The 25,962-nt window shown below is 38.6% G+C and overlaps 1 protein-coding gene across 1 annotated transcript; it reads left to right on the top strand.

The window, feature by feature from the left end:
* The first annotated feature begins 121 nt into the window (after positions 1-121).
* Positions 122-23,202, top strand: TRAPPC11 (trafficking protein particle complex 11). Its single transcript, XM_030947931.1, has 29 exons — positions 122-485; positions 1,454-1,623; positions 2,045-2,115; positions 2,972-3,086; positions 5,405-5,504; positions 6,239-6,312; positions 6,535-6,631; positions 7,457-7,590; positions 7,912-8,059; positions 8,509-8,602; positions 8,953-9,032; positions 9,129-9,207; positions 9,288-9,342; positions 10,135-10,280; positions 11,360-11,421; positions 11,528-11,660; positions 12,255-12,385; positions 12,889-13,044; positions 13,525-13,712; positions 13,917-14,065; positions 15,626-15,747; positions 16,406-16,525; positions 16,889-16,954; positions 17,053-17,209; positions 18,794-18,902; positions 19,155-19,246; positions 20,131-20,264; positions 20,636-20,803; positions 22,265-23,202. Exons 1-29 carry the CDS (start codon positions 279-281, stop codon positions 22,307-22,309), a joined length of 3,402 nt encoding a protein of 1,133 aa, XP_030803791.1. The 5' UTR covers positions 122-278; the 3' UTR covers positions 22,310-23,202.
* The last annotated feature ends 2,760 nt before the right edge of the window (positions 23,203-25,962 follow it).

Raw genomic sequence — 25,962 nt, 5'->3', positions numbered from 1 at the left:
GTCCGAGGGGTGCAGCGGAGGCGCCGATTGGTCGCTCGCGCTGCCCTTCCGACGCTGCCCGGCGCTCGCTTCCTGAGGCGGCGGCCCGCCCGCGCCGCCTCCCGTGACCCGCGGCCGCTCCCAGCTGGCGCTTCCCGGCGCTTCCCGGCTCCATCCCGCCGCAGTGAGCGGCGCTACGGGGAGCGCGGGCCCAGGACAGTGGGGCGCTCTTGTGGCCGGCCTGGGCCGCCGTCCCGCCGCCGTCCCGCTGCCTCGCAGGCCGCCGTCCCGGGCGCAGGATGACCCCTCCGTCTCACTGGGACTTCCCGGTGGAGCTGTGCTGCCGGCCCATGGCGTTCGTCACGCTCACCGGCCTGGACGTGGTGTACAACGCCGTGCACCGCGCCGTGTGGGACGCCTTCTGCGCCAACCGCAGAGCCGACCGCGTCCCCATCTCCTTCAAAGTGCTGCCCGGCGACCACGAGTACCCCAAGTGCCGAACGAAGGTAGCGAGCGGCGCCGGCCCCGGCTGCGCCCCGTCCCGGCGGGCTGCCTCCCGGCCCGCTGCCTCCCGGCCCGCTGCCCCGGCGGGCAGCAGGAGCGGCCCCGGAGCGGCGGTGCGGGACTCGGCGGCTCCCGGCGGGGAAGCGCTGTGCTCCGCTCCGCCTGGGCTGCCGCCCGCTGGGACCGCGCTCTGCCGGCCCTCGGCTGCCTCTGCCCCCGATGTTGGAGGGAAGTGTGGGATCTTCAAGTCAGGGAATTGTGAGGGCGAAGGGGAAGCCGAGGGCGTTGTGATGGAGCGCTGTGGGTGCATAGGAAGCCCAGGGGTGCCTTAGCTCATGAGCCAGAAGCAGAGAAAGAAAGCCCGTATGGTTTACTTTTTAAAGTACTTGCTACTCTTCTACAGAGCATTAAGTACCTTGTAAAATTTGACCTTTAAGGAAACCCAAAATTTAACTTTGGAGAAACCAGATACTTAATGTATTCTGAAAAAACCCTAACCTAACCTATAAAGCTTTTTTTTTTTTACTAAACATTTCACTTTAACTTAGTGAAACACAGCAGAAGGAATATCTCTGCTGTTCTTTCTGCTTTGCAATGTCAATGAGTTTAACTTATAAAACTACATAATTCCATGTTGCTGGTGAAGACAAGGACTCTAAGCTGGTGTGTCCTTGCACTGTTTTGAGACCTCGGTTTTCAATTGAGCCTAGTATTTCATGGCAGTGTATGAGACTTGCTCCTGAACTTGACCCTCTTCTCCAGCCTCCCTGGAATCTGTTGTTCTTTGCTGCTAATATCTCAGGCATCAGGCCCTGATGCCTGAGCTACTGAGGGATATGGCTTAATAGGAAGCAAAGGCAAGATGACAAACATATTAAGTGGCAAGAATGTAGAGGATTTGCCCTTTCTCCTGCTATAAATATTTGTAAATGGATTTTGTAGCTTGCTTCAATATCCTCAATATTTTCAGAGGACGTCCTATGAGTGGTATATTCCAAAAGGAATCCTAAAGACTGGTTGGATGAACAAACACCTGAATTTGGTTCCAGCACTTGTGGTGGTATTCTATGAACTGGACTGGGATGAGCCACAGTGGAAAGAAAAACAGTTGGAGTGTGCTACTCGAGTTGAAATTGTCAGGTAAATTTTTTTCACTTACTTCATAATGTACTGCAAGCTAATGTAAGCATGAATTGCAGAATCTGTTTGCATTCTAGAACGTACTTTTTTTTTCTTAAACATAAATTAAGGGGAACTTGAACTTTGCTTTTTAATATACAACTCAAAATAAAGAACTTTTTATTGGTTTATTTGTAAAACCATTATTATTTTACTTAAGTAAAAACAGCCCCATAAATTTTACTTGTTAAACTCAGCACAATTGTTCTGTCCCAAAAGAAGGAAGACAGCATTTTTTGAATGGTGGAGCGTATTGTGTTGTTTGGCTTTTTCACCTTTGTAGCATTCTTCCAGTGCTTCCATCTAGACTGATTTTTTTTTCCTGGTTATTCAGCAACAAGAAGTGAAACCTTGACACCGTGCTATGTTGTCTTTATTTTAGGCAAAGTTTGCAAGGAAGAAATACCAAAGTTGCTGTGGTTTTGATTCAGAAAAAAACACCATTGCCTCCAGGTACTTGAAAACTCTATGCACAGTTGTGAAGTTCTCATTTTTCAGAAGGCCCAGTGGATTAGGCTGACTTTGGTTTGTCACATAATCTGTGGTTCTTCATCTGATGTCATCTACATTCATTAAATGCACTGTGACTGCAGGAAGGTGTAAAATAAAAAGAGCACTCAGGACACTTGACCCTAAACATTTGATACTTTTATCCCTAACTTCTTCCTCTTAAATCCAAGTGCATTTTTTGATACAAAGTATCAGAGATGGCTTACATGGTAATACATCTGACCTGCCTTCTTGTAAGCAAGTTGCATTTTAAACATTGCTTGAGATCAGGAAAAGCAGTAAAAGCATTGACAGCTTAGAGGGAAGGGTATTTGGTACCTACGGAGGTCTTTTGTCTTAACTTGGTTTTAATCAATAAAATTTTGGAACCATGTGGAACTGTGAAGTGTGATACACTTCACATTTCTGTAGAGCTACTAGTGTGCTTTCTAGTGTCTGGCAAACTATTTTTTGTTTTTTGCTCTACCTGCTGTATGTGTTTGTCTTTCCTGGATGCTATTGTATTTCGCGAGACACGGGATATTTAATTCTGTGAGAGATGGAAAACTTATATCAGACTTGTAATTTTTTGATAAAAGCTGCTAGAAAGTTTCTGGATGTGTTCTGCTGGATGAAGCACATAGTACTCTAAAAGAAGTAAGAAAGAATGTGCTCTTGGTTTTATCTTTATTAGATTTTTCAATGCTGTTTAGACCTTTTGGCCTACCTAAGGTTGATAACCTGACCTTTAAGCTTTTAGAACTAGTTTGACATTGCAGCACCACATACCTCTTACTTGTGCTTTCCTTGACTTCACTAGGGGAAGATGTTATTGCATCAGAGAGGGCTGCAGCTTTATGTAATGCTTGTGACCTTTCTGGAAAATCACTCTTTGTGCTTCCCCACACTGATCATCTTGTTGGCTATATTATAAGGTAAGTGTTGTAAACTCCTGTCTTGCCCTGTTTGCAGAGTATGGGATGGCTTATATGGCACCTGGCCTGCTGGCAGCAGATGGTGAACACTTGTCTCAAAGGGGAAGAGAGATCTGCACACAAGAGTTAGCAGAGCTTACTGAGGGGGCTTTAAACCAGACTTAAAGTGGGAAAGGGATAGAAGCAGTTTCACTGGAAATAAGCCTGGGGTCAGCATGCCAGTGTTGGACTATTGGTGTGCTAGTAAGGGCCTTCATTCTGCTGGCTCAGTGGAGATGATGGAAATCCATGCAGTGTCCAGTTCTGGGCACCTCAGTGCAAGAAAGACATTGAGGTGCCAGAGTGTGTCCAATGAAGGGCAACAGAGCTGGTGAAGGGTCAGGAGCAAAAGCCTTATGAGGGGCAGCTGAGGAAACTGGGGGTCTGTAGTCTGGAGAAAAGGAGGCTTGGGGAAGACCTTAGTGCTCTCTACAACTCCCTGAAAGGAGGCTGTACTGGACAGGTTGGTCTCTTCCCCAGGGCTTTCCTTCAAGCTGTAGGATGAGAAGAAATTGCTTAAGTTGCTTCAGGGGAGGTTTAGATTGGATATTAGGAAAAATTTCTTCACCAAAGGGGTTATCAAGCATTGGAACAAGATGCCTAGGGAAGAGGTTGAGTCACCATTGAAGGTGTATTTAAAAGGCATGTATACTGTGCTTAGGGACAGTAGGAAGGGCTTAGTGGTGGACTTGGTAACAGGTTGACAGTTACATTTGATGATCTTAAAGGTCTTTTCCAATCTAAACAAATCCATGATTCTAATGGAGAATTTGAGAGATCATAGGTTGAGATGAATGCTATGTGGCACTGATTGTAGACCAGCAGTGAACGTTTGACCTGTTTGCTGGAATTCTTCAGGTAATTCTGATGAATTCCACAGAATTTCATTTCTATGTGAGGTTGAGTAATGACAGTCAGAGATGTTGCTTTTAAAGAAATATTAGTAGATATCCCAAGATGTTCCCCGGGTAGAAATAAAGTGGGCTTTTCTACTTCTACAGTGGTTTTGGCCCTGCTGGTTTGAAATGGTTTTCCATACAAATATGTTTTTAGGTTTATCTCTTAACAGGCTTTTGGTTTTTCCCCCCCTTCCACTCCCTGGCCATGTAGTTCACTCCTTCTGTTTACGTTAAGTGGCATCTATCTGGTTGCAAATATTATGTCTTTGTCATTTTATACATTTCTTGTGCCTTCTGTTTTGATATTTACATGAGCTAAAACTTAAAATAATTTAGGAAGGCCTTTCAAAAGCAGATTGAAGAAAGGTAAACACTTTTGTGTAGCTCTAAAAAGAAGGGCTCAAACTAACAAAATCATGTTTTACAATAATTAGTTCTATTTTTTCAATGTATTCTCAGGGACAAGAGGGGTCACAGTCTGAGGTTAACTTTGCTGACACCCTCATATTTATATATAAACAGTATAATTCTCAACATAAATTAATGCTGTTATTGTATCCATGCTGCTCACAAACTGCCACTGGAATTGATCAAAATAAAGTAACCATTACTTCTAGCTTTTCATATGTTTTTCGGTGCTAAATTAAGATTATAGTAACAGAACTGGTACTTCAGCCTTTATTTCCTGCATGTGTCAGTGCTGTTGCATGTAGTTCTCTCCTAGATTTTGATCTTGTTCTAGTTGATTTTACTCCTTACAATATATGCTCCTTAGATCCTCCTCAGTCTCATGTTGCATTTGGTGTGCGTGTCCTCTTTGTCCTTTCCCCCTGTGAGTTGCTGTGGGCTATTTCCTTGTTGACAAGTTTCACTGTTACCTCTGCAACCGAGGTCGCTGTTGATGCTTGGACAGAATGATGAGACCTAGTCTGTACCCTCAAAATTTTATTTCCTGGTGTTTTTAGCTTTCCACTCCTTCCCCCACAGTATAGCAAAAAGATGCATTTCAGATGCATTCTGTAAGCCTCAGCAGAGTTTTGTTGTTTTGACTTGAGGGCATCTCTTATCTTTCAATTACCTTGCAAAATCAAAACAGCTTATCCTGAGACTATCTTAAATTAAATACTAGAGTTTGTTGTATGAGAAGTTAGTATATAAAGCTCTCAACTTACTTGTTCTACTTATTACTACTCTTTTTGTGAAAGATTTTTGTCCGCAGACTGTTATCCTCTGTGGTAACTTAGAGGAGTTTAGTAATACCACAAGGTCCTTGGCCAACACTAAAATAAACATGATTAAAAGTAACTTATTTTGAAGAACTTAAGAATTTCTTTGTATGTGGGAGAAACTTTGTGATACTTATGACCAACTTTGTTGCAGGTTGGAAAATGCTTTCTATGAGCATGCACAGACTTACTATTATACGGAAATAAGAAGAGTTAAATCTCATAAGGAGTTCTTGAACAAAACCACTCACCAGGTAATGTTACCCTATTTGTGAAATACAATGCAAGCTATATTGCATGTTAAAACATGAAAATAAGTGTTTGTTATTTAAATGTTTTTATTCTTCCCTTCCATTTTGAGATGTCCTCTCTTAGTATAGGAAGTAAATCTGGTTCTGTTTTCTGCAATTTAAACTTTTATTTTGATTGGTTTTGTTCTTACGTCTGTCTTTCTCACATCTTCCTTAGAAGAGCTGCAGGGCAAAATTAAGTTCTCAGATTAAAAAAAGAAAAACTTCTCATTTATCTACATGGTTTAACATATTTGAGTGTAGTATCTTAAGTTGTGGGATGTGTTGCCCTTAGATATTTTGTACTCAGAGTTGCACTTGATTTCAGTTTTTAACTTTTGCTTTTCAAATCCACTCAGATACATTATGTTCTGTTGCGATTGCCAGCTTTGCTGTCTTGGAAGCTGGAATCCAAGTGGTGAGCTCCAAACCACAATCAGCTCTGTTGGCATAGAGATTTTGGGGTGTTCCAAAGCTTCTCCCTTGTACCAGGGCAACAGGCTTTGAATAGATTAAATCTGTTGAAAGATGACTGCTGTGTCATGGTGAACTATAGACAGAACTATTAGGGAACAGTTGCACAGTCGCTTGTTTCAAGTCAACTGCTGTATTATGTAAACTTCTGAAGTTACCATTTGTGTCGGTAACAAAGTATGTTTGGATGTTTGTGATTGATGTACACTGGTTGTGTTTTGCAGCTTTTGTTTGTTCGACACCAGTTCAAAATAGCCTTCTTCAGTGAGCTGAAACAGGATACACAGAATGCTCTCAAGTAAGACTCATGTTATCTTCCCCCACCCTCTTTACCCCAAATTGCTGCTAAGCCATAAACTGACAAATATTTTCCTGAATGCAAAATTATTTAAACATGTGTGTAAGGGCAAGTTCTTCACTGGCAAGAATGCTCTGGTTGGAATGCTGTTTTTCACTGTTGGCAGTCCTGTTCTAGAACTTTATTATCATGTGTGATTTAACTCTAATTATTCCTGCTTAGGAATTACAGAACTGCATATAATCTTGTGCATGAATTGAGGGCTCATGAAACAAACATGCTGGAAATCAAGACCATGGCAGGATTTATAAATTACAAGGTAATAACTGTACTTCTAGTCTTTGACAACTGTTACTTAAAAGAAAAAAGTCAATGCACCTTCAATGGGGAAAAGTTGTAAAGTTCAGTTTTATATTGCTTTTACAGAGATGGATTAGAAAGAGTTATCATTGGAACACCAATTAGGCTCAGACTTGCAGAGACTTCTGAATTCCACACAAAAGAAAGATTCTTAGCTGAAGTTTGGGATTATTTTGAAGGATTTAAGTTTGTTTGAGATGCAGTCTTCTGAAAGACTAGGCTCTAACTCTCACTCTGACCAGGGAGAATGAACACCAGGGCTGCTTGTTCCTTGAATATTTTTGTCTTCTTGCGAAGCTTAGGCCAATTTAGTTCAGTAACTGTTTGTTAGGGGGAAGAAAGTAACTCTCTAAGAATCAGTCCATACTTTTGTGGTATTTTGAGGGCTTTTAGGTAAAGCAAAACTATCCCACCACTTACAAGAATCTTGGAGCTGTATTCCATCAAATTCCATTTGAGAACTGCAGGCTTCTAAATAATGATCTTCCTAGAGGCTCTGAAGTTCCCTGTTATATTTGGCAATGAGTTATGCACTATTCTGTTGATGTCTTGGGCAAGAAGGGGATGATAAATAGTATTAGATGAAATAGAGAACCACATGGTTTCAGGTGTAGTACATTGTGGTTTACACCTGCAAACCATAAACTTTTCTTCCTTTATTTTTTATGCAATTTTTGCTCTTCAGAATTATGTAGAATTAATTGAGGGAGTCGGGGGGGGATGTTGAGTGCTAATCCTTAGCAGCCTAACAGTGGGTTTTCATTTTACTTTTATCTTTTCCTAGATCTGTCGCCTCTGTTTTCAACATAACACTCCACTGGATGCTATTGCACAGTTCAGGAAGCATATTGACCTATGCAAGAAAAAAATAGGAAGTGCAGAACTGGCTTTTGAGCATGCTGCCTGGATGTCTAAACAGTATGTTTTTGCTTAGTAGTGTTTAGATAAACAGTGAACTTCAAAAGGTTTACTTGTCTGGACAAGATACCAATTCTTAGCTCTCTATCTAAGAGATACACAAGAACATAAAATACACTATTGTTCTGTTTTGCATTGCTCATTGACTGCTTTTCTCTTTGAGTGAACAGAGTATGAACAAATGCAGCCATAGAACTTAGATGCAAAAGTTCAGAGAAATGTCATGTATCTTGAGTAATCAGGACTTTTATTTGTAGGGTACCTTTCAGTTCATATTGCTGTTCTATACATAATCTTGGTTATGAATGTTTTTTTTAACAGGTTTCAGGCTTTTGGTGACTTGTTTGATGAAGCAATTAAGCTGGGATTGACAGCAATTCAAACTCAGAATCCAGGTTTCTATTACCAGCAGGCAGCCTACTATGCACAGGAACGGAAACAACTAGCAAGTATGCTATGTAACCATGATGTAAGTCGGGAGGGGGAAAATGCTTTGTAATTAACCAGATAGTGAATTCCCTAATGTAGTATTAAATGGAAGAGGAACAATCTGTAATATGTGTAAATGAAATCCTAGGAAAAGATATATGTCTTTGTGATGCTTGTTAACATTACATGTATTTGTATTGTACGGAAAAAGTTGCCCCAAGACAAATACACTTGAATTTATTTTTTTACAAATAATTCTGACATGTTTTTAATTTTTTTTAAATATACTTTTGCATCTCTGGATACTTGAGAACTGACTTTGTTTTTCCAGTATATTTATATGTGCACTGTCTGGTGACTTAGAGGAAGCAGAGAAACAAGAGCATTGGTACTAGGATATGGGGAGGGTATTATTTTAGTATTTTTCTAACACTTGTCTGGCAGAAAACAAAGCAGGAACCCTTTTAATTACTATATTTGAATTTCCAGTCCTCTGTGTCATATCCCAATCCGGATCCCCTGGAAACACAAACTGGAGTGCTTGACTTCTATGGGCAAAGACCATGGCGGCAAGGAATATTGAGTATGTTTCTCTACTGCTACAGAAATAGGAGCTTGAATCCTTATTTGAGAACATATTAGAAAAGGACTAATTTGTCTTAACATGCACACTTTAAATGTTAAAATATGCAGTATAAAGACTAGGTGGTTTTGCTGTAGTTTGCTGATTTTGGGTAGATTCTTAAAAGCATGGGGAGAGATAGTTGTGTTCTAGAATTTCCCTTCTAGGGAGATATAGCTATGTGTGAAGTAATAGAATGAGTGAATGTGTTTGATATGAAGCTTGCATTGCATATTGCTCATGGTATAAATTGTTCCCTTTGGGTCTGGACAGAATTCCAGTTTCATGGATTTTTTCATTGTCTTATGCAGGCTTTGATCTTTCTGATCCTGAAAAGGAGAAGATGGGGATTTTATCCCTACAGCTAAAAGAGAAAAATGTTCTTCACTCAGTAAGTTTTATTCTTAAAAAAAAAGAGATCTGCTGTTTTAACATGACCCAAATGTTTGCATATATAATAATATTGGTAAATGGTTTTATCCACTAGGAGCTAATAATCACTTTGTTGAGTAATGCTGTCGCACAGTTCAAGAAGTACAAATGTCCAAGAATGAAAAGTCATTTGAGTGAGTATAGATAATCAGATGCATTTCTTAAACTTAATTTTGCAAAGACTTTCAGTAGTGATCTGGATTTTTTTTTTCAGTGGTTCAAATGGGCGAAGAATATTACTATGCTAAAGATTATGCCAAAGCTTTGAAGTGAGTATCATTTGTTATTGCTTCTTTTACATGCTGCCTTCTCACTAAGATCCCATGTCTTATTGCAATGGAATAATGTTGGAAGCTTGTATGACATGCTCCTTGTATCTGGTTGTGATTGAAGCACAAGCTATGGAGTCTATGAACTCCACTTATATTAAAGAAACTAAAACAGATCAGTCAGTTATTGGAGCATAAAAACTTCCTGCTCTGAGCTGTTGTGGGAATTTGCCATATTGGGCAAATTATCTATTTCTAACTCACTGATTGAGTGCTGTCTGTCTCTCTCTCTTGTCTGATAAAGATTGATGCATATGTTGTGGACCTTTGCACCCTTGAAGGGGGATAGGAAATAGGAAAGAGAAGAAACATCTTGGCTTAAGGAACATTAAATTTCTTCAGTTTGGAAGGGGAGTTTATTGTGGGGGTTTGGTTTGTTTTTTTAAATACTTACTGCATATTCAATAGTAAGGCATCTTTTTAATGCAATATTGAACTAAGGCACTTCTGTCCAGTTGCTGGTTTGCTAGTTCTTTATGTGAGGACAGGTGAGTTTTCTTGTTGTTGTCTTGTGAAAATTTTTCTATCTAGAAATAGAAAATTCAAGGAATAAATGTTTCTTTATCATAGTTTCGTGCTGTTTTTGATAAATCATTGTCTTGTATAAACAGAATTTAATCTAGCATTTGTGTTAGTGAAGATGAATTTTGTATAAATGATACCAAAAAAATGCATGTTTCTAAAAGTATTGGTGAGCATGACTTGTTTCCTCTCAACCTTGTTGTGTTGCAGGCTGTTGGATTATGTTATGTGTGATTATCGCAGTGAAGGATGGTGGACCCTCCTCACTTCCATATTGACAACAGCACTCAAGTGTTCATATCTGATGGCCCAGCTGAAAGATTATATCACATACTCTTTAGAGCTACTGGGCAGAGGTATTCTTCCCTGAATATTTTGAAATATGACAAATCATTGTCAGACACAGTGCTTACAGTACTTCAAATTATTTGACTACAAAATAACTGTGTACTTGTCCTGGATTTTCACTACTTTCTGTGCTACACTGGGTGTTGAGTTGTCTTTCTTCTATTATAAAATTCATTGCATTCAAATAGACTGTGTTAGGATATCTGAGATGCAGAGCTTCATTTGAGACTGTTCAAATAATGTAACAGGCGCTTCTGAGCTTTGGGATGGCAAAGAACAGTAGTGTAGCTAAAAGAGAAAAACATTTTTCCTAGTAACAAACCTAGCACAATTTTTCTGGACTTTAATATCCCAAATATGCTTCTCCAAGAATCTTGCTAGAACTCTGCTGATGAAGTATGTACGTGGGATGTTTTAGGGGAAAAGTGTGGCATAGGGTAGCTCCACAGTAAAAATGCAGGCACTCTGGTCTGTGTAATGCCTGCTCCTTGACATTGCAGAAATTATCCTTTGGGCCCTAAATTGCTAATACCACTATTAGTGCCAGTGGTAATGGATTTGCATCTTCTTAGAGCTAGCCAGACTACTCTGCTTTGTATTGAAGAATAGAAAATTATGCAAAACCACCTTTCTTCAAGAAAAGAATGCTTATTTTAAGTACTCCTTGTTTCTTCCTGTCACCTTCTGTGAAAGGAAGGTGAGAGGAAGAAGTTTTTTTGAAGTTGTTTTTTTCCAGTATTATCTGAGCTGGTCTCTTTGTGTGTTCCAGACTTGTCTATGCTTTCTTCTATTTTAAACATAAACAACAAGGAGGTATAAGCATTATTCTTCTGAGGCTTTGCTCCAATAAATTACAAAATGCTTGTCTAATAAAAAAATATTTTACTTGGTTCCAGTGAAAGTAAGAGGAAACATTTCAAATGGGAATGTCCTTTGTTACTGGTAGATAGATGTTAGAATTTTTTTTTTCCCTCTGGAATGTGTTATTTGAAAGATGCAATCTGAGGGGAAGATTTACTGTTAAGTTAAGAGAAAAGTAGAGACCCTTGCTTCTGTCTTGCAATCTTTGTTTTGTTCTCTTTATTAGCATCTACTCTTAAAGAAGATCAGAAATCCCGAATAGAAAAAAATCTCATAAAAGTTCTGATGGTAAGTGGCAGAACTCCTATTACCCTTTCAAATAATCCTGGGATTATTACAGTCAGTGTCTGTAACCTTCTTTTGTTGTTCTTTGTAATCCTTTGCCTGCGTACAGAATGAAAGCCCCGATCCTGAACCCGATTGTGACCCTGCTGCTGTGAAGACATCACAGAAATTGTGGGCTGACCGTGTTTCCTTGGCAGGCAGTAATATTTTTACAATAGAAGTCCAAGATTTTATACCATTTGGTAAGTAAGAAAGCAAATTTACACCAGCTCATAAATGTGGATGTAGTTATACCTTGAAAAAATTAATTAGGATGAAAATATGAAGGATGTATTAAAACTAACAACAGTGTTCCAGTCTTGCTCTGTTCCTTGTCTAAATCAACAAGATAAGAGATAATGAGAGAAGTTGGTGATCTCTTATTCCTGATATGGATTACTAAAGAATTCCCTGTTTTTTGAAAGACTTCTGATATTCAGGTGTGCTGTGAAGTAGGATACTGAGGAAAGAGGGAAGGATGTGTGCAAAGTAATACTTGCTGTTGAAAAGGGGGCATGAGTGACATCCAAGTGTACAGGACTATCTATTTTCTGCTGGACATCTGCATCTCCTCTCCTGTGCAAAGGTTTTGGACAAGTGCTGAAAAGTGTCTTTCTGTGACAGTGTTAGTTGCCAAATTTGTCCACTTGCAAAACAGAGTTGTGAGAGTGTACACAGAACAATTCTTGCCACAGTCATTTCAGGAGTGTGCTTCTGGAATTTAAGGTTATTGTTTGTTTAACACCTACTTCTTGTTTCTTTTTGCTTTTCCTTTTTATTTTCTTTTTTAATTCCAGTACAGTGCAAAGCAAAATTTCTTGCTCCAAGTTTTCATGTTGATGTTCCTGTGCAGTTTGATGTGTACTTGAGAGCTGATTGTCCTCATCCTATCAGGTTTTCTAAGCTCTGCATCAGTTTCAATAATCAGGTACCTGTGTTCTAACTATGTCTGACCTAGTGATAGAAACTAATAATAAGAATGGAATAAAATTTTATTGGTTTTAAACATTAAAAAAATAAATTGTTTTTGCCAAAAATAATGCTTAAGCTGGAAGATGTTTGGATTTTTAATGCATTATCTATTGCTTTTGACAAATATATTGGGACAAATATACTGGAATAAGACTCTGTTTGATTAGTTCATCTGTCATATCTAGGTTTTTTTATGAAGCTTGCTGAAGTTTCAGAAGGATCATTTTAATGTCTTATTTCTTCTGATTCATTAAGTTATATTACTGTAATGGATATCTTGTGTCAAAGAATTGCAGTGTGATTACTTGCTAGTTTAACTTTGATATTGTGAAAAGTCAGAAAAACCCATACAGTTTGATCCAGTGACACAGAGCTTTAATATTTGCTATATTGCCATTACTCTCTAAAGATGTCTTTCCTCTGAATGTATCAACTTTTTTCCCCCCTTCTCCATTGTAGGATTACAACCAATACTGTGTTGTAGAAGAAGCCTATCAGAAAAGTGATATTCTAGAACAGTCATCACAAGGAACAATGTGCTTAGTGCCTGGCAAAACAAGAAAGTTCTCTTTTAAATTTGTTGCAAAAACTGAAGATGTAGGAAAGAAGATTGAGGTTAGTCCTTTTATTTTGTACCTTTCTTACTGTTACATACAATGAACTCTAACTACAATGTGCCCCTAATCTAGCACCAGTTAAAAAGTCACTGCAGTTCTGAATGTCTGAATTCTTGAAACTGAGCATCAAAAGTGAGTGAAACTATTGGCAATTGGAAAACATGAAGAAAACTACAAAAACTGAAGAAAATTTTATCATTTTTTTAAAATATGTGCAATACTTAAAAAGTGAGTGATGGTATAGTACCATGGGAGGGTAGGAAATTGCAACTTATTACAGTGCTTGCACCTGAACACAGATACTTTTTCCACTGCTGTTTCATTAAATGAAATCCTGGGGTGGTGAGGTCCTCAGTCTCCAAGCTGTCAGAAGCTTTTTGATGGTACATGTATTTATGATGTCTGTGTTGGAAAACCACATTCCTACAACAGATGATCAGAAGACTCACCAATAGGTGTTTCAATTTGTGTCTGTCAGATCACATCTGTGGATTTGATCCTGGGAAGTGAATCTGGCCGCTGTGTGGTTCTGAACTGGCGAGGAGGAGGGGGAGATGCTTCCTCCTCTCAGGAGGCACTGCAGGCAGCACGGTCCTTCAAGAGAAGACCGAAGCTTCCAGACAATGAGGTGCACTGGGACACTTTGACCATTCAGGCAAGCACGATGTGAGTAACTGGGGTTCCAGACTGGTCTTTTTTTATTGAGTTGTTCCCATCATATTGTTTTTCAGGAGTCTCATATCTCTTAGTTTAATAGGCCATCAGTTGTGGGAACTTTCTTATACAATAGGGTGTTTTAGCCTCCTTTAAACTAGGCTTAAAAGAAATTTATTTAAGAAAGATACAATAATGGAGTCTTTTCTCTTAAAGGATTATTTCTAGAGTGCCGAACATTTCTGTTCAGCTCCGTCATGAACCTCCTGCCCTGACTAATGAAATGTATTGTTTGATTGTGACAGTCCAGTCACATGAGGAGACAGTGGCCAAAGATGTCAAGCTTACAGCAGGTTTAAAGCCAGGTATTTGGGGTTATTTTCTTTTAATTCAACAGTCTCATAATTGACTCCTTTTTGTGGATGCAATGCAGAGAAATACAGTAAACTGTTTTCTCGCAGTAATTAAAAGCCAAACCAGAGTGAAAGTTGGGAATGATGAAATACCAGTGGTAAGAACAGCAGCTAACAGACTCATTCAGTTATGATTATTTTAACCACTGCTTGTCTGTGGTGCTTACATGGGTATTTTCAGAATAGAAATCTTTACAAGTTTGAAAGAAAACATGAAAGCTTTTCTATTATTTTCTAACTTTTTATTCCGTTTGCTTGTAACTAAAGTTTTCTTTTCCCCAGACAGCGATCTTTTCCTTGCTGAGCTGAAAGCCCTAGACAGTGCTAGATAAATGTTTTTTAAGTATAGACTTTGTGGGTTTTCTCTCACACCCACACTGCTTTTTTTGTTTTCCCTGCCCTGGACAACATGGTTTGGTTTTTAAACCACTTGAAATCTGAGGAACAATGGAGCACTGAAGCAGTATTTCTTAGAAAGCAAAGGAAAAAAATGCATATATTGTATGTCTGAGTCCTAGCTATCTCTATGTAGTTATTGCTGACAGTTTTCAGTGTGTGAAGCCCAAATGTTATACTCAGTATTCATCTTTGTAGCAATTATCCTGAAAGACAAAAGTATTTTTAAGTCACTAGCATATAGGATGCCATACGTTCTGTGTATTCTGAAATAGAGCCTTGTTTTCTGTAGAGCTGTGTGGGTCATTAAAGTCACTGGAACATTCTTGCAACTTGTTTAATTGGATGTTTGGGCTTGGCTCCTGAAGCACTGTTTAATAGATGGTTTTTGTTTTTCTTAGTTTTTTTTTTTTCTTTGCTTGATCTAATCTCTTTAACATGGGATATGCAAGGTCAGTGTGGGTTTGCTGATTGCATTAAAAGAACAATTGAAATCTGACATTTCACTTTTAGGGAAGGTGATGTATTTTCCACAGTAGTAACTCTTTGGCAAGATGTGGCTTGTTTTGCTTTGAAAATTATGCCATGTAATTGCAGTAATGCCATTATTCTAGTTAAGCTCTGACTGAAGAATGGTGTCATTTAACATCTATAGATCTCTTTTTATGTACTTTCAACACCGACTTGAAAGAAAGGTTTTTTAAAATATGTGAAATCATTAAACCATGTTCTTGAAAACAAAAGAATCACAGAACAGTGAAACTTCCTTTCTACTTTGTTAGAGAATATCAAGAAAATCTAGGATCACGTAATCCTGTTGTATTACATAGATGGTAGAGAATATCTAGATATGATTACTGATTTTTGAGATTTTTTCCAAAGAGATGAAGCAATAAACTTGCAAAGGTACAAATGCTTCAATTTGGAAAATTTTGAGGTGTTGTCAAATGTATCTTCTGCTGGTACTTTTGAAAGTTTCTCTTGACAAAATGAACTGTGTTAATTCCTCATGCATTGCTTTTAGAGATTTTGTTGGGTTTTTTTTAGTTTTAGTTATTGTTTTCATGCTTTAGTGATGTAAGCCTGTTTGGATATGAACACTGTTTTTAATCCTAGGGCAAGATGCTAACCTGACTCAGAAAACTCAGGTGACTCTTCATGGAACAGATGCATGTGATGACTCTTTCCCTGCTCTGCTTCCTGATATCCCTGTAGGAGACTTGCAACCAGGGGAAAAGGTCAAGGCTTAAAACCTTACTTCTATATCACACTCAAGAAAATAGGGACCAACTGATAAGACTACCTTAGACAGACTTCAGTTTGTTTTCTGGTGTCTCAACCAATAAATTAAATGCTTATGGCATATTTTGCCTACTGTTTAGATGAAGTTTAGTATTCCTTTAATGAGACCATCTTTTGGACTAAATTGGAGAATCAGATATGTTCTGGGTTTGATGATACAGCTGGGAGATAAGAAATAAGGAGGCTAACTTCAACTGCTAATGAAATGCACTGCTTAATGGACAATAGATAATGGTCAGCAAGTGTGGTTCAAGATGGTAGAGGACTAAATATGCACTAAACTGAAGTTGTGACTAGTTAGTTAGAAGCTGGTTATGTCATATATTACACAGTTATGGTTCTTTTTTATATTGTTAAGTAACAGACGAGCATCTGGAACAAATCCAGTGAAGCAGCTGGACTTGTACTGCTCTGGTTAAAATAATTTGCTGCATGATCCAGATTGTGCATTCTAGAAGATACATTATGGTCAAAATAATGCCCATTCTACTGTTGCCCTGTTGGACCAAGTCAGATGATTAACAACTTTTGGACAGCTCTAGATCTAATTAATGTAGTTTAGATATAACTCACACAGTCTCTTTTATTTTGCAGCTGGAAAAACCAATATACATCCGTTGTGGAACAGTTGGTGCAAGAATGTTTCTGTTTTACGTTTCTTACTTAATCAACACTGTTGTTGAGGGGAAAGAAATCCTTTGCAGGTGTCACCGGGTAGGTTTTAAAGATGCACTATTTGCATTTTATACAGATAAATTTTTGAAATAAAATGAAATATTCTAAAAACTGTAATTGTGAGTATCCTAGAACCATTTCCAGGAGATAGAATAAATGCTAAGTCAGCTGTATGATACCCCTTTTTAGCATGAGCAGTTCTATAACTATTAGGAGAAGAAAAGTTTTCTATATTTGTTCATAAATATCTTTAAAGATACTTTCTTCCCTGGGGGAACGCAATTAAAATAATTATTAAAAGTAACTTTATATGCATATAATCTTTGACATCAATAGCCAGGCCTTGACTTGAATATAACTTTTTTTCCTCTATTCTTCCCATCCCTTTCGTTGCCTCTAAAGGATGAAACTGTAACCATAGACACAGTATTCCCTTTTGATGTTGCTGTCAAATTTGTCTCCACAAAGGTATGTGTTTGAAAAGTTGTTCATGTTTTGGAATCACAGCCCTTTGGAGTCACACCCTGTTTAGTTAGAAATAGTCAGATTTGTGTGTGTCTCTACAGCTGGAGCACTTGGACAGAGTATTTGCAGATATACCATTTCTGCTGATGACAGACATCCTGAGTGCCTCTCCTTGGCCTCTCACTATTGTAACAAGCAAGTTGCAGCTCTCAGCTTCCATGACCCCAGTAGATCAACTGGAATCTTATGTGGAGAATGGTAAGTTTCCTTGGAGTATGTTCTCTATCAGGAGGATGCTTTTTGCATAAATTGGGAGTACTAAAGAGGGACACTTTAAATGATGCTTGTTTATTGAATTGTAAGTGGAAGAAAGCTGCTTAGTACTCTAGTTGCTTGCCAGAATACAACTTGGACAGCAGCATGCTTTAGAATTTAATTCTGCTTGACTAGGTCAACTAAATAGACTTGGATGATGGATAGTAAAAAAATTCTAATTATAAAAGACATGAGGGAAAGCACCTGAAATACTTCTGAAATGCAACTTCTTAGATATCCATATCAAAAGATACTCAGTATTTCCAGTGTTTCTGGGCCATATATACTTTCTGGAATGCACTTTACCATGTGATAGAGGCAGTATCCAAAGGCCAGTGATCCATGTCCGTGATTGCAGTCACAAAACTGAAAAATGTGAAGCTAGAAAGGGTAGGTTATAAAGAACAATTGGTAGTAACCATCTTTTTTTTTTAATTACCACGGTTTAGTAACTTATTATTTGCATTTTTAAAAGTTATCTTGAAGATCTCAGCCATTACACTGAAGTGTGTTAGCTTTGAAGTTAAATAAATGGAGTACTTAAAAGTAGAGCTGATCCAACATCTTCCAACAAAACACCATCTTTGCATTTGTGGCATCAGAGATGTGAATTATGTCTTCTGTCAAAACTGTGGATGCAATGAGGTATTCTGGGTGCCATGTGGGACAGCTGTCCACTCATGTAATCAAGGACTTGCAAGGCTCTACTTGATCTGTTGATTCAAGGATTGCCCGGCAAAAAGCAATTATTTCCCAGATCCTTTAGTCTTCAAACTGTGATATTTCATCTTCAGCTCTGGCACCTTGTGCTTCATGGCTACTGGCTGATGCTCAGAAAGAGCTAAGTGCCAGGACATAGGAACCCTGTAGGTATCAACCATTCAGGTGTCCATTTTTTTGGTTGATGTTTTTTTTTTAATATTAATGAGAAATTTTGAAAGACCGAAACCTATTTTCTTATTACTTTTTTTTTAAAATCACTCTCTACATGTAAAGGCACTCTTTTTTTTTAAGTTTATTTGAATGGAGAAAAAAGAAAAGAAGAAAAAGTAAGAACTCAGTTTCACTGAAAAGCCAGTAGATTTTTCTTGCATTCCTTCTCTTCCCCTGCCCTCATCCATTTCAGAGGTATAGGGGATGTGTCCATGTTAATTTTAATTTTCAAGCATCAGAGGCATCTTATGCTGATGTCTTGGAATCTGCTATAGAAGTGTAGAATTTGAATAGACATTATTTTGCTTTTTGTGTGTGTTTATGAACTCTAAATTTGCAATGATTCATTCTATGTGTACCTTAAAGATATTATAATGCTGTTCATGAAGTAAAGTGACATATATCTGTATGTTATCCTTTCATGTATTAGAATACTTTCCAATCTATTGGATTTATACATTGTGTAGGTGTACTTTGCAAAGCACTTCAAAGGCCTTTCTGGCTGAATGCTTGTGTTTGTGTCATATTGCATTTCTAGGCTTGGTGGCTTAGGCTGTTATTGTGCTTTGATTTTAAACCAAATCTTGCTGATAGTTGTTTTACAGACAGGTGAGAGTGCCAGTGAGTGCTTTTGCCTTCGATGTCCTCCAGTTACTAATGCTAGTGGAGTGGCAACTGGATGTTATATAATTTCCTGGAAGAGGTAGGTATCTCTTGGCCTTGGTAAGGAGAAAAGTAAGCTGATTTGGTTTTAGGAATGATAGTGAGATGTTGGGTTTGGGTTTTTTTGGGAGTAGGGAGGAGTGAAAAAAACGAACAAAAAAAGTTCTGTATTTTCCTGTAACAAGCACTGTTTAGACTTTGGACCTACTAATTACTACTTAGTTTGTACACTTGCTTGATGCTTTATGTAGTATAACATTCAACATGGTCTGCATTTGACTTTTTCCTGCAGAAGTTCACCTGTGGAAAGTGTCCCTGTTGTTAACACAGTCATCACTCTGCCACATGTGATTGTAGAGAGCATTCCCCTCCATGTTAATGCAGGTAATATTAATTTGGCAACATACATGTCCTAATTAGACTTTCAAAGACTGCCAAAATTTTTACAGCACCCAGAGCTTCAATTTACTGTAGCAAAATAGAGAAAATGGTGCTGAATATTATGGAGTTAGAGGAAAAAACTGCCTCAAGGCTTGCTCTTCTTTCTCCTTGAAGGGAAGAGGAGGTAGGTAGTTACACAAATGTGTTCTCCTAAAAGCTGTCAATGGAGCTGACATAATACTCAACATGTGTTATGTGGCAGCCCAGAGACTGGAGTTAGCTCTGCTGATGCTGCCTTCCCAGTAGGTTTCTCTAGATGCCTATGGCAACAGTTGTTCCATCCTCCCACATTCTGGGCGCATCCCAGGAAGAAACAGACTGGAGAGCTGGAGATACTTGTTGGCAGGTGAAATGTTTCTCTTGTAACACTTCACCTGCACAAGAACAGAGGGGGATTGAAATGCCCACCAAACACACATAATTACAATGCTTTCCTCAGCTTGGTTTCATTTGTACTGAGATTCTTCCACTCTCCTCCTATCCTGTTACACTTCAAAGGAGCTTCCTGACAGTATTTGATTAGATTTTGGTAAGCTGAAAATAGTCAGCAGCAATGGAAGTGACTTCCTAGTTAGTACTCTTGGGCAGTGTTAGTAGCTGGGAGGTTTGTAACTAGATGTTGAGACATGGTACTGAAAAACTGTAATGAAGCTGTGTTCTGTTGTTTAATCTGTTTCTAAAAAATCTCGTCAGAAGGACTTCAGATGCCTAGTTCTTGTATCTTTTTTTCTTAATCTTTCACTGCTTTTTGCAATAGACTCTTTTTTTTTTTTTTTGAGTAACTTGAAGATGTATTTTGTTTGAGATAACTTACTTTCTCTCCAAAGATCTGCCATCATTTGGTCGAGTTCGAGAGTCCTTACCTGTGAGATATCACCTGCAAAATAAGACCAATTTAGTCCAGGATGTGGAGGTGTCTGTGGAACCCAGTGATGCCTTCATGTTCTCTGGCCTTAAACAGGTACAGAATTGTCCCATCCACTGATCCTGCTGGTTTATCTGGTAGTGAAGAATACATTGATTAGACTTACACTGATGTATAGAGAGGATAAACTCATTGGTTTTTAGATGTTTAAAATATGGTAAATTCTGTCTGGAAGAATATATGAATGCAGATTCCAGGCTAGATGGAAACCTGTCTAGGAGCTGTTTGCCATGTCATTCATGGGTAACATGGTGTTTCGGTATAGAAGCAATAGTTTAACTAGAATTGAAAATTAGTTGCATTCTTTCCAGCTTCAGAAAGTAACCAGTGCATAAATAGAAAATAGGCAGAGCTTTTGAACACAGAACTTACCTATGGTTGTGCCTTTCTTTTCTTCCTTTGTTAAGATCCGGCTCCGGATCCTTCCTGGCTCGCAGCAGGAGATGCTGTACAACTTCTATCCCCTGATGGCTGGCTATCAGCAGTTACCTTCTCTGCACGTTAACCTGCTCAGATTCCCCAACTTCACCAACCAGCTGCTCAGGCGGTTCATACCAACACACATTTTTGTAAAGGTAAGGCTGGGAGGAGTCACTTGTGTTTCAAGGCTCCCCTTGGGGCTGCTCACGTTCTGGGGACAGCCACCAAAGCTGTGTTCAAAGTTGAGTGTCTCTAAGCAGACTAAAATGTCTAGCTTGTAACAGGGTCACTTGCTTTGAAAAATCTTGTGTTGTGCATTGGTGTTGTCAGCCAAAATCTTTAGGATGTCTCTTTCAGTGCAGTATATATTTGGTTACCACTAGGTGAATGAACTGAATGTGCTTGTCATGTCCCTGATGTTCTGTTCCATGTCTGACTCTGTAAAAGGAGTTTTAAAATTGCCTCTATTTTGAGCATAGTAGAGCGAGCTAAGTAACCAAATACTTTTAATGCCATGATTCATAGCACTTCTGAAAAAAGTGTTTGAGCAACCCATATGACTAAGTTCAGAGACACTGTAGCATCCCACACCTCCCTAAATAACTTCTAAAAACACATTCTGTCATTGAATCAGTCTAGATTTTTTTTTCATATGTGGTGTAACTCTGAAGACAGTTCAATCATGCCATGAAAAACAGATCTTTTTACTTTTAAAGAACGATTTCAATCCATTTGCCCAAAACAGTGCTTTCTCATTCCACTGCTGCTGTCACCAGAATATTTTGTTCACTATTCAGACTCTTAAGGAAGGAGCCCAAAGACTTGTTTATATGATTTGAGATGGACTTGTTCAGACATCTGTAATCATGTTTCTAGGAACCTGGCCTGGCACTATTTCAATTTTGTTTTAACCAAAAGAGATAGGCAGAACTTACTTTTTTGGTGTGCTGGCAGTCACTGGCTCTTCAAGATTGGTTGTCAGGGTGTCCTCCTAAGAAAATAGAAGAGGCATTTTTTCTCACAAATGTGGTGTTGATAAAACTCCTGTGGACTCTCAAGCTTCAGAATTCTTTGCTTTGTCTTTGGAGTTGTCAGAACATCAGAAAACCTCATTGTAAGGATTCCTTTCTTCTTTACAACTTCTTCCTTGCTCTCTTCTATCTCTAATGATGTTGCTTAAAATTTCTCCAAGAAACTGTCACCCTAATTCCTGTTTTACATATTGACAATTATCAGCTTTCTATACTGCAGTAATGCTCAGAGCTCTGATTGGCCAGGCCTTGTCTAAGCTGTGCCCATGTGTGTGGAGAAGGCATTTACCAGGGCAGCTGAAGAACTGAGGCCTCCAGGGGCCAAACTGAAATTTCAGTTGGATGTCCTGTGTGTTTGTGCCGCTATTGGAAACCTTTAGGAGTAGGATGATCTTAATGCTATGCTTGGATACCAGAGCTACATTGACAATGCAGTGTTTTGCAGAGTTAGTTTCCTAGTAGTCTATCTTTTTTGCCTGGGTGTGGTTTTTTTGGTTGGGTTTGGATTTTTGAGGGGAGTTTGTATGGGTGGCTTGTTTTGTTTTAGTTTTTGTTTTTTAATTCTCTGTCTTTATTTTCTTAAAGCCTCAGGGTCGTCAAGCAGATGACAACTCTATTGCAGCTGCATAACTTTGAGACCTGTACCTCTGCACTAAAAGAAATGGGATGTTGCACAGAATATGGAAAGCTCACTTTGATCAAACCATAAGAATTCAATTTTATTTTGAAATTACAACTCTTAGCAGAACTAATGTTTAAAAAAAAAGCTAGTGTTTCATAGACTTTCTTTAAGGAATAAACACATGGGGAAATCTTGGTGCTTTATTTAACAGGAGCATTCTTTTGAAGTTAATTTTCAATGTCAAACTCTTAAAAGTGTTATTGAGGCATATTAAATGTCTTGAATATTTAAGAAATGCTAATTCATTTGACCAAACCTGAAAGATGTTTTCACAGTTAACAGTGCAAAGTTTGTATTTACTATTAAAACAAATTATCATTTTTTACAGAAGTTTGTCCTGTGCCACTTGTGTTGAAGACAGAGCAGGTTGTGCAGTAGCACTGTAAATTACAAATGGCTACATCTTACTGTTGCAATTGAGCAGTTTACTACTCCTTTAAAACCATAACTCTCAAAAGGCACTATTTCTCCTGGGTAAGCCATACATCCAATTTTGAATTCAGCAGCTAGTCTAAAGAACAGAGATTCAGTCATACCAGTTGGACTATCCAACCTGGAGCTGGTGTGGTTTGGGATTACTTCTACACACAGTTTCCAGATTAAAACCATGTCTTGATATTCTCCTGCTGTGTGAATTTAAAAAATAAACATCCTACTGTTGTACAGCTCTGGATGAACTGGTGTGTAAAGTACAGTAAAATATGTATATATAAAAAATTGCATTGTGAAAATTTGCGTTGTTTAACTTTCTAAATAATTACATTTTGATTGCTTGGGAAATACCTTATTTATTGTCAAAGTGAAATTCTAATAAACTGCTTGTGACAGAGTACTTCTGAAACTGTCCCTAACTGCATTGCTTTCACAGTTTTTCATAACTCTGATCTCACTTGTGGACTGATGCATCCATCTGTGGCATTGAGGTCCAAAATAACAGCTGGGCTACTTGAAGGAAAGCATGAGTGAAATTCTGAAAAAATACGTGTGAGGATATACTGTTTTTCCATGGAGTGCAGAGGTAGTTGTATTATGAGAGTTTTTCCTACATATAGATGGGGATAAGAGGATGACTGACAAACTGTGCGGGGAAGAACAAATTAAAACTCCCTTATTCTTTGCTTAAATGTACTGAACTAAATGCCAGTCATGGAATAGGTATCTTATCTTTCTCTCTTTTGTTTTTGGTTTTTTTTTTTAGAGTAGAAAATGTATTTCTTTTCCAGATATTTTTTCTCTTAAGTAATCACCCAGGTTGCAGCAATGCTGGCACCTCTGTTACTTCTTCTTGAAAGACATGTTGATACAAGTAATGTAAGTGTTTGGTGGAGAATTGGGTGCCTCTCCCCACCCCCAAAACAGTCTAACAGTGGTTTTTCTCCCTTTGAGAAAGGAGATGACATAAAACACTTTCATTGTTACAATAATGTTGAAGTCTTAAGGGAATTGTGTAAATACATTCCTACTTAAAATTGTGAGTAGTAAGAATAATATGGAAAAACAGGAATGCAGGCATATCCCACACCATGGCAAAAGCTTGCTACTTTGCCATAGTCACAATTCCTATTCTTTCATTTGCAGAGGGAATCCTTTCTTGTTTTGTATGATCTTACTATAGCTGTAAACACTACAAAGCAAATATTTTGTGCTAATTGTCTCTAAAGTGTGAGGCACACCTTTTATGCTATGTAAATGATGTGAATGAAAACATGCAGCAAGCAGGAGCCACCTTGTTAAAAATGCTCGAGAAGTGATTAATGATGACTATCTTTCTGACTCATAAGATTCTAATGCTGAGGGGAATGTTTGTGATTCATTACCCAAATCCCTTTGGAAGTCTTAAGGAGATATTCACATATATTTCAGTGTAAGTGCAATTTTTTTATTATTTACTATATTTTAATAAGCACCATTCACACTTCAATGTATACTACATAAAGGTAGTCTATTTTAATTGGAACTAATTAAGTATCAAAGAAAGGAGAAGCTACATATAAGTTTAAAAATAGCTTTCAGGGAAAAAAGATTAAGATGAACATGTTCAAACTGCTACTGAGCTGGAGACCTAGCCCTAGCACTGTAGTTTCCTCCCCTTTTATGCTACTTCTGCGTGAGAGGGGGAGAACTTGTCCCATCTCAGTGCTTGGGAGGGGAAGAATATTTTCCATCCTCTCTGATCTAGCCTACAGCAAAGTCTGGAGTGGAGAAAGTACTCTGTTCCTTTTTCATTGCTTCCAACCACTAAACTCTAGTTGTAGGAAATTAAGGAAAAGTGAAAGTTTCAAGGGAAGATTTTAATTTCAGATTCATTTTTAGGGTCTTACATGAAGTATTCTCAGATTGTTGATTTATGAGGAGTTTGAGGTTCTACCAGCTTCCTTTTTGGATATCCTAATGAACAAGTTGTTTATTTTCATGCTTTCTCTGTCTTCACCTGGGAGATTGGAAGCCTCTTGGGGGTAAGAATATTCTGCTAGGACCCTCCTTCAGGCTTGAGGTTACTGTGTCTAAAGTAGGAAGAAGGACAAAATCTCAAAGGCACCTCCTTCCTTAAACCTCCTCTGCTGCTTCTTTTTCCAACAACAAACTCCTGCTCCTTCATATCTTTTCAGGGAAGAAGTTAGGCTAAAGGAGAGCAACATGGGTATCTTACAATGAAGTTCCTTCCCCATCTTCCTCCAGGGATGGTTTTGGCAAGAGACTTCTAGGGCTAAGGGGGCAATCTCTGCTGCATTCCAATGATTAGGTATGCTACCTGGTTAACTGAAGTCGAGGATAGGGAGCTGTGCAGGACTTGTGACTGTGTTTAGCTCTCTCAGATTCAGGATGTCCATGCAGAGTGCTTTGCATCTCTCAGCTTTCAGTGTATCAGATGTGCCCTCACAGACATTTAGCTTATTGGGCTGCTGAGGCAGCTCCTGCTCACCAAGTGGCTTTGTCCCAGTGCCCTGGGTTGTAAAATAATTCATGATTATAACACTTCTTACCTCTTACCAGGAATATGATTGTTGAGTAGCTGTAAAGTGAGTTGTGTTGTCAATAAGAAAGTATATATCCCAATTATTGTGCTTAAAGAAAGTCCAGAAAATAAGTTTATATAATGTGTAAAATCATTTCAGAGAGTAGTTTCTTTAGAGCTCTCTGCAGGGATGGTTCTGGGTGCTGTCTGATAGAACTAGATAAGGGGAAAAGTAGTTTCATCTGCTTTGAGGTTTCTGCTGGAGTAAACCCTAGAGATGAAGAAACCGAGTAGAAGTGTTAAATGCCACCTAGAACCTGTTTAATCCTGCTAAATTTAAGGCCTAGCATGTAGCTGGGCTACATCTGTCTGCTTGCCAAAATCCACAGAGCTGACTTCAGATAACATAGATGGAGGCTCGTCTAGACTTATTGCAAGCTGGTCAAAGCTTATCCCAGCTGTTCTCTACTTTTGGGTGTCAGCAATCTTCTCTACTGCCCAGAATGTCATCCATGCAGAGCGTGACTCCCTGCCTTTCCCATTGCTGCCAGAGAGGGCTCAACAGGAGCAAGCTCACTGCTTTTCAATAAAATTGTTTGAAGGTTCCCTTCACATTCAGGCAGTGGCCTTCCTGCTTGCCTGCTT

Source organism: Camarhynchus parvulus, chromosome 4 (genome assembly GCF_901933205.1).
Source record: "Camarhynchus parvulus chromosome 4, STF_HiC, whole genome shotgun sequence".
In the NCBI taxonomy this organism is placed as follows: Eukaryota; Metazoa; Chordata; class Aves; order Passeriformes; family Thraupidae; genus Camarhynchus; species Camarhynchus parvulus.
This window is presented reverse-complemented; position numbering and strand designations above follow the sequence as displayed.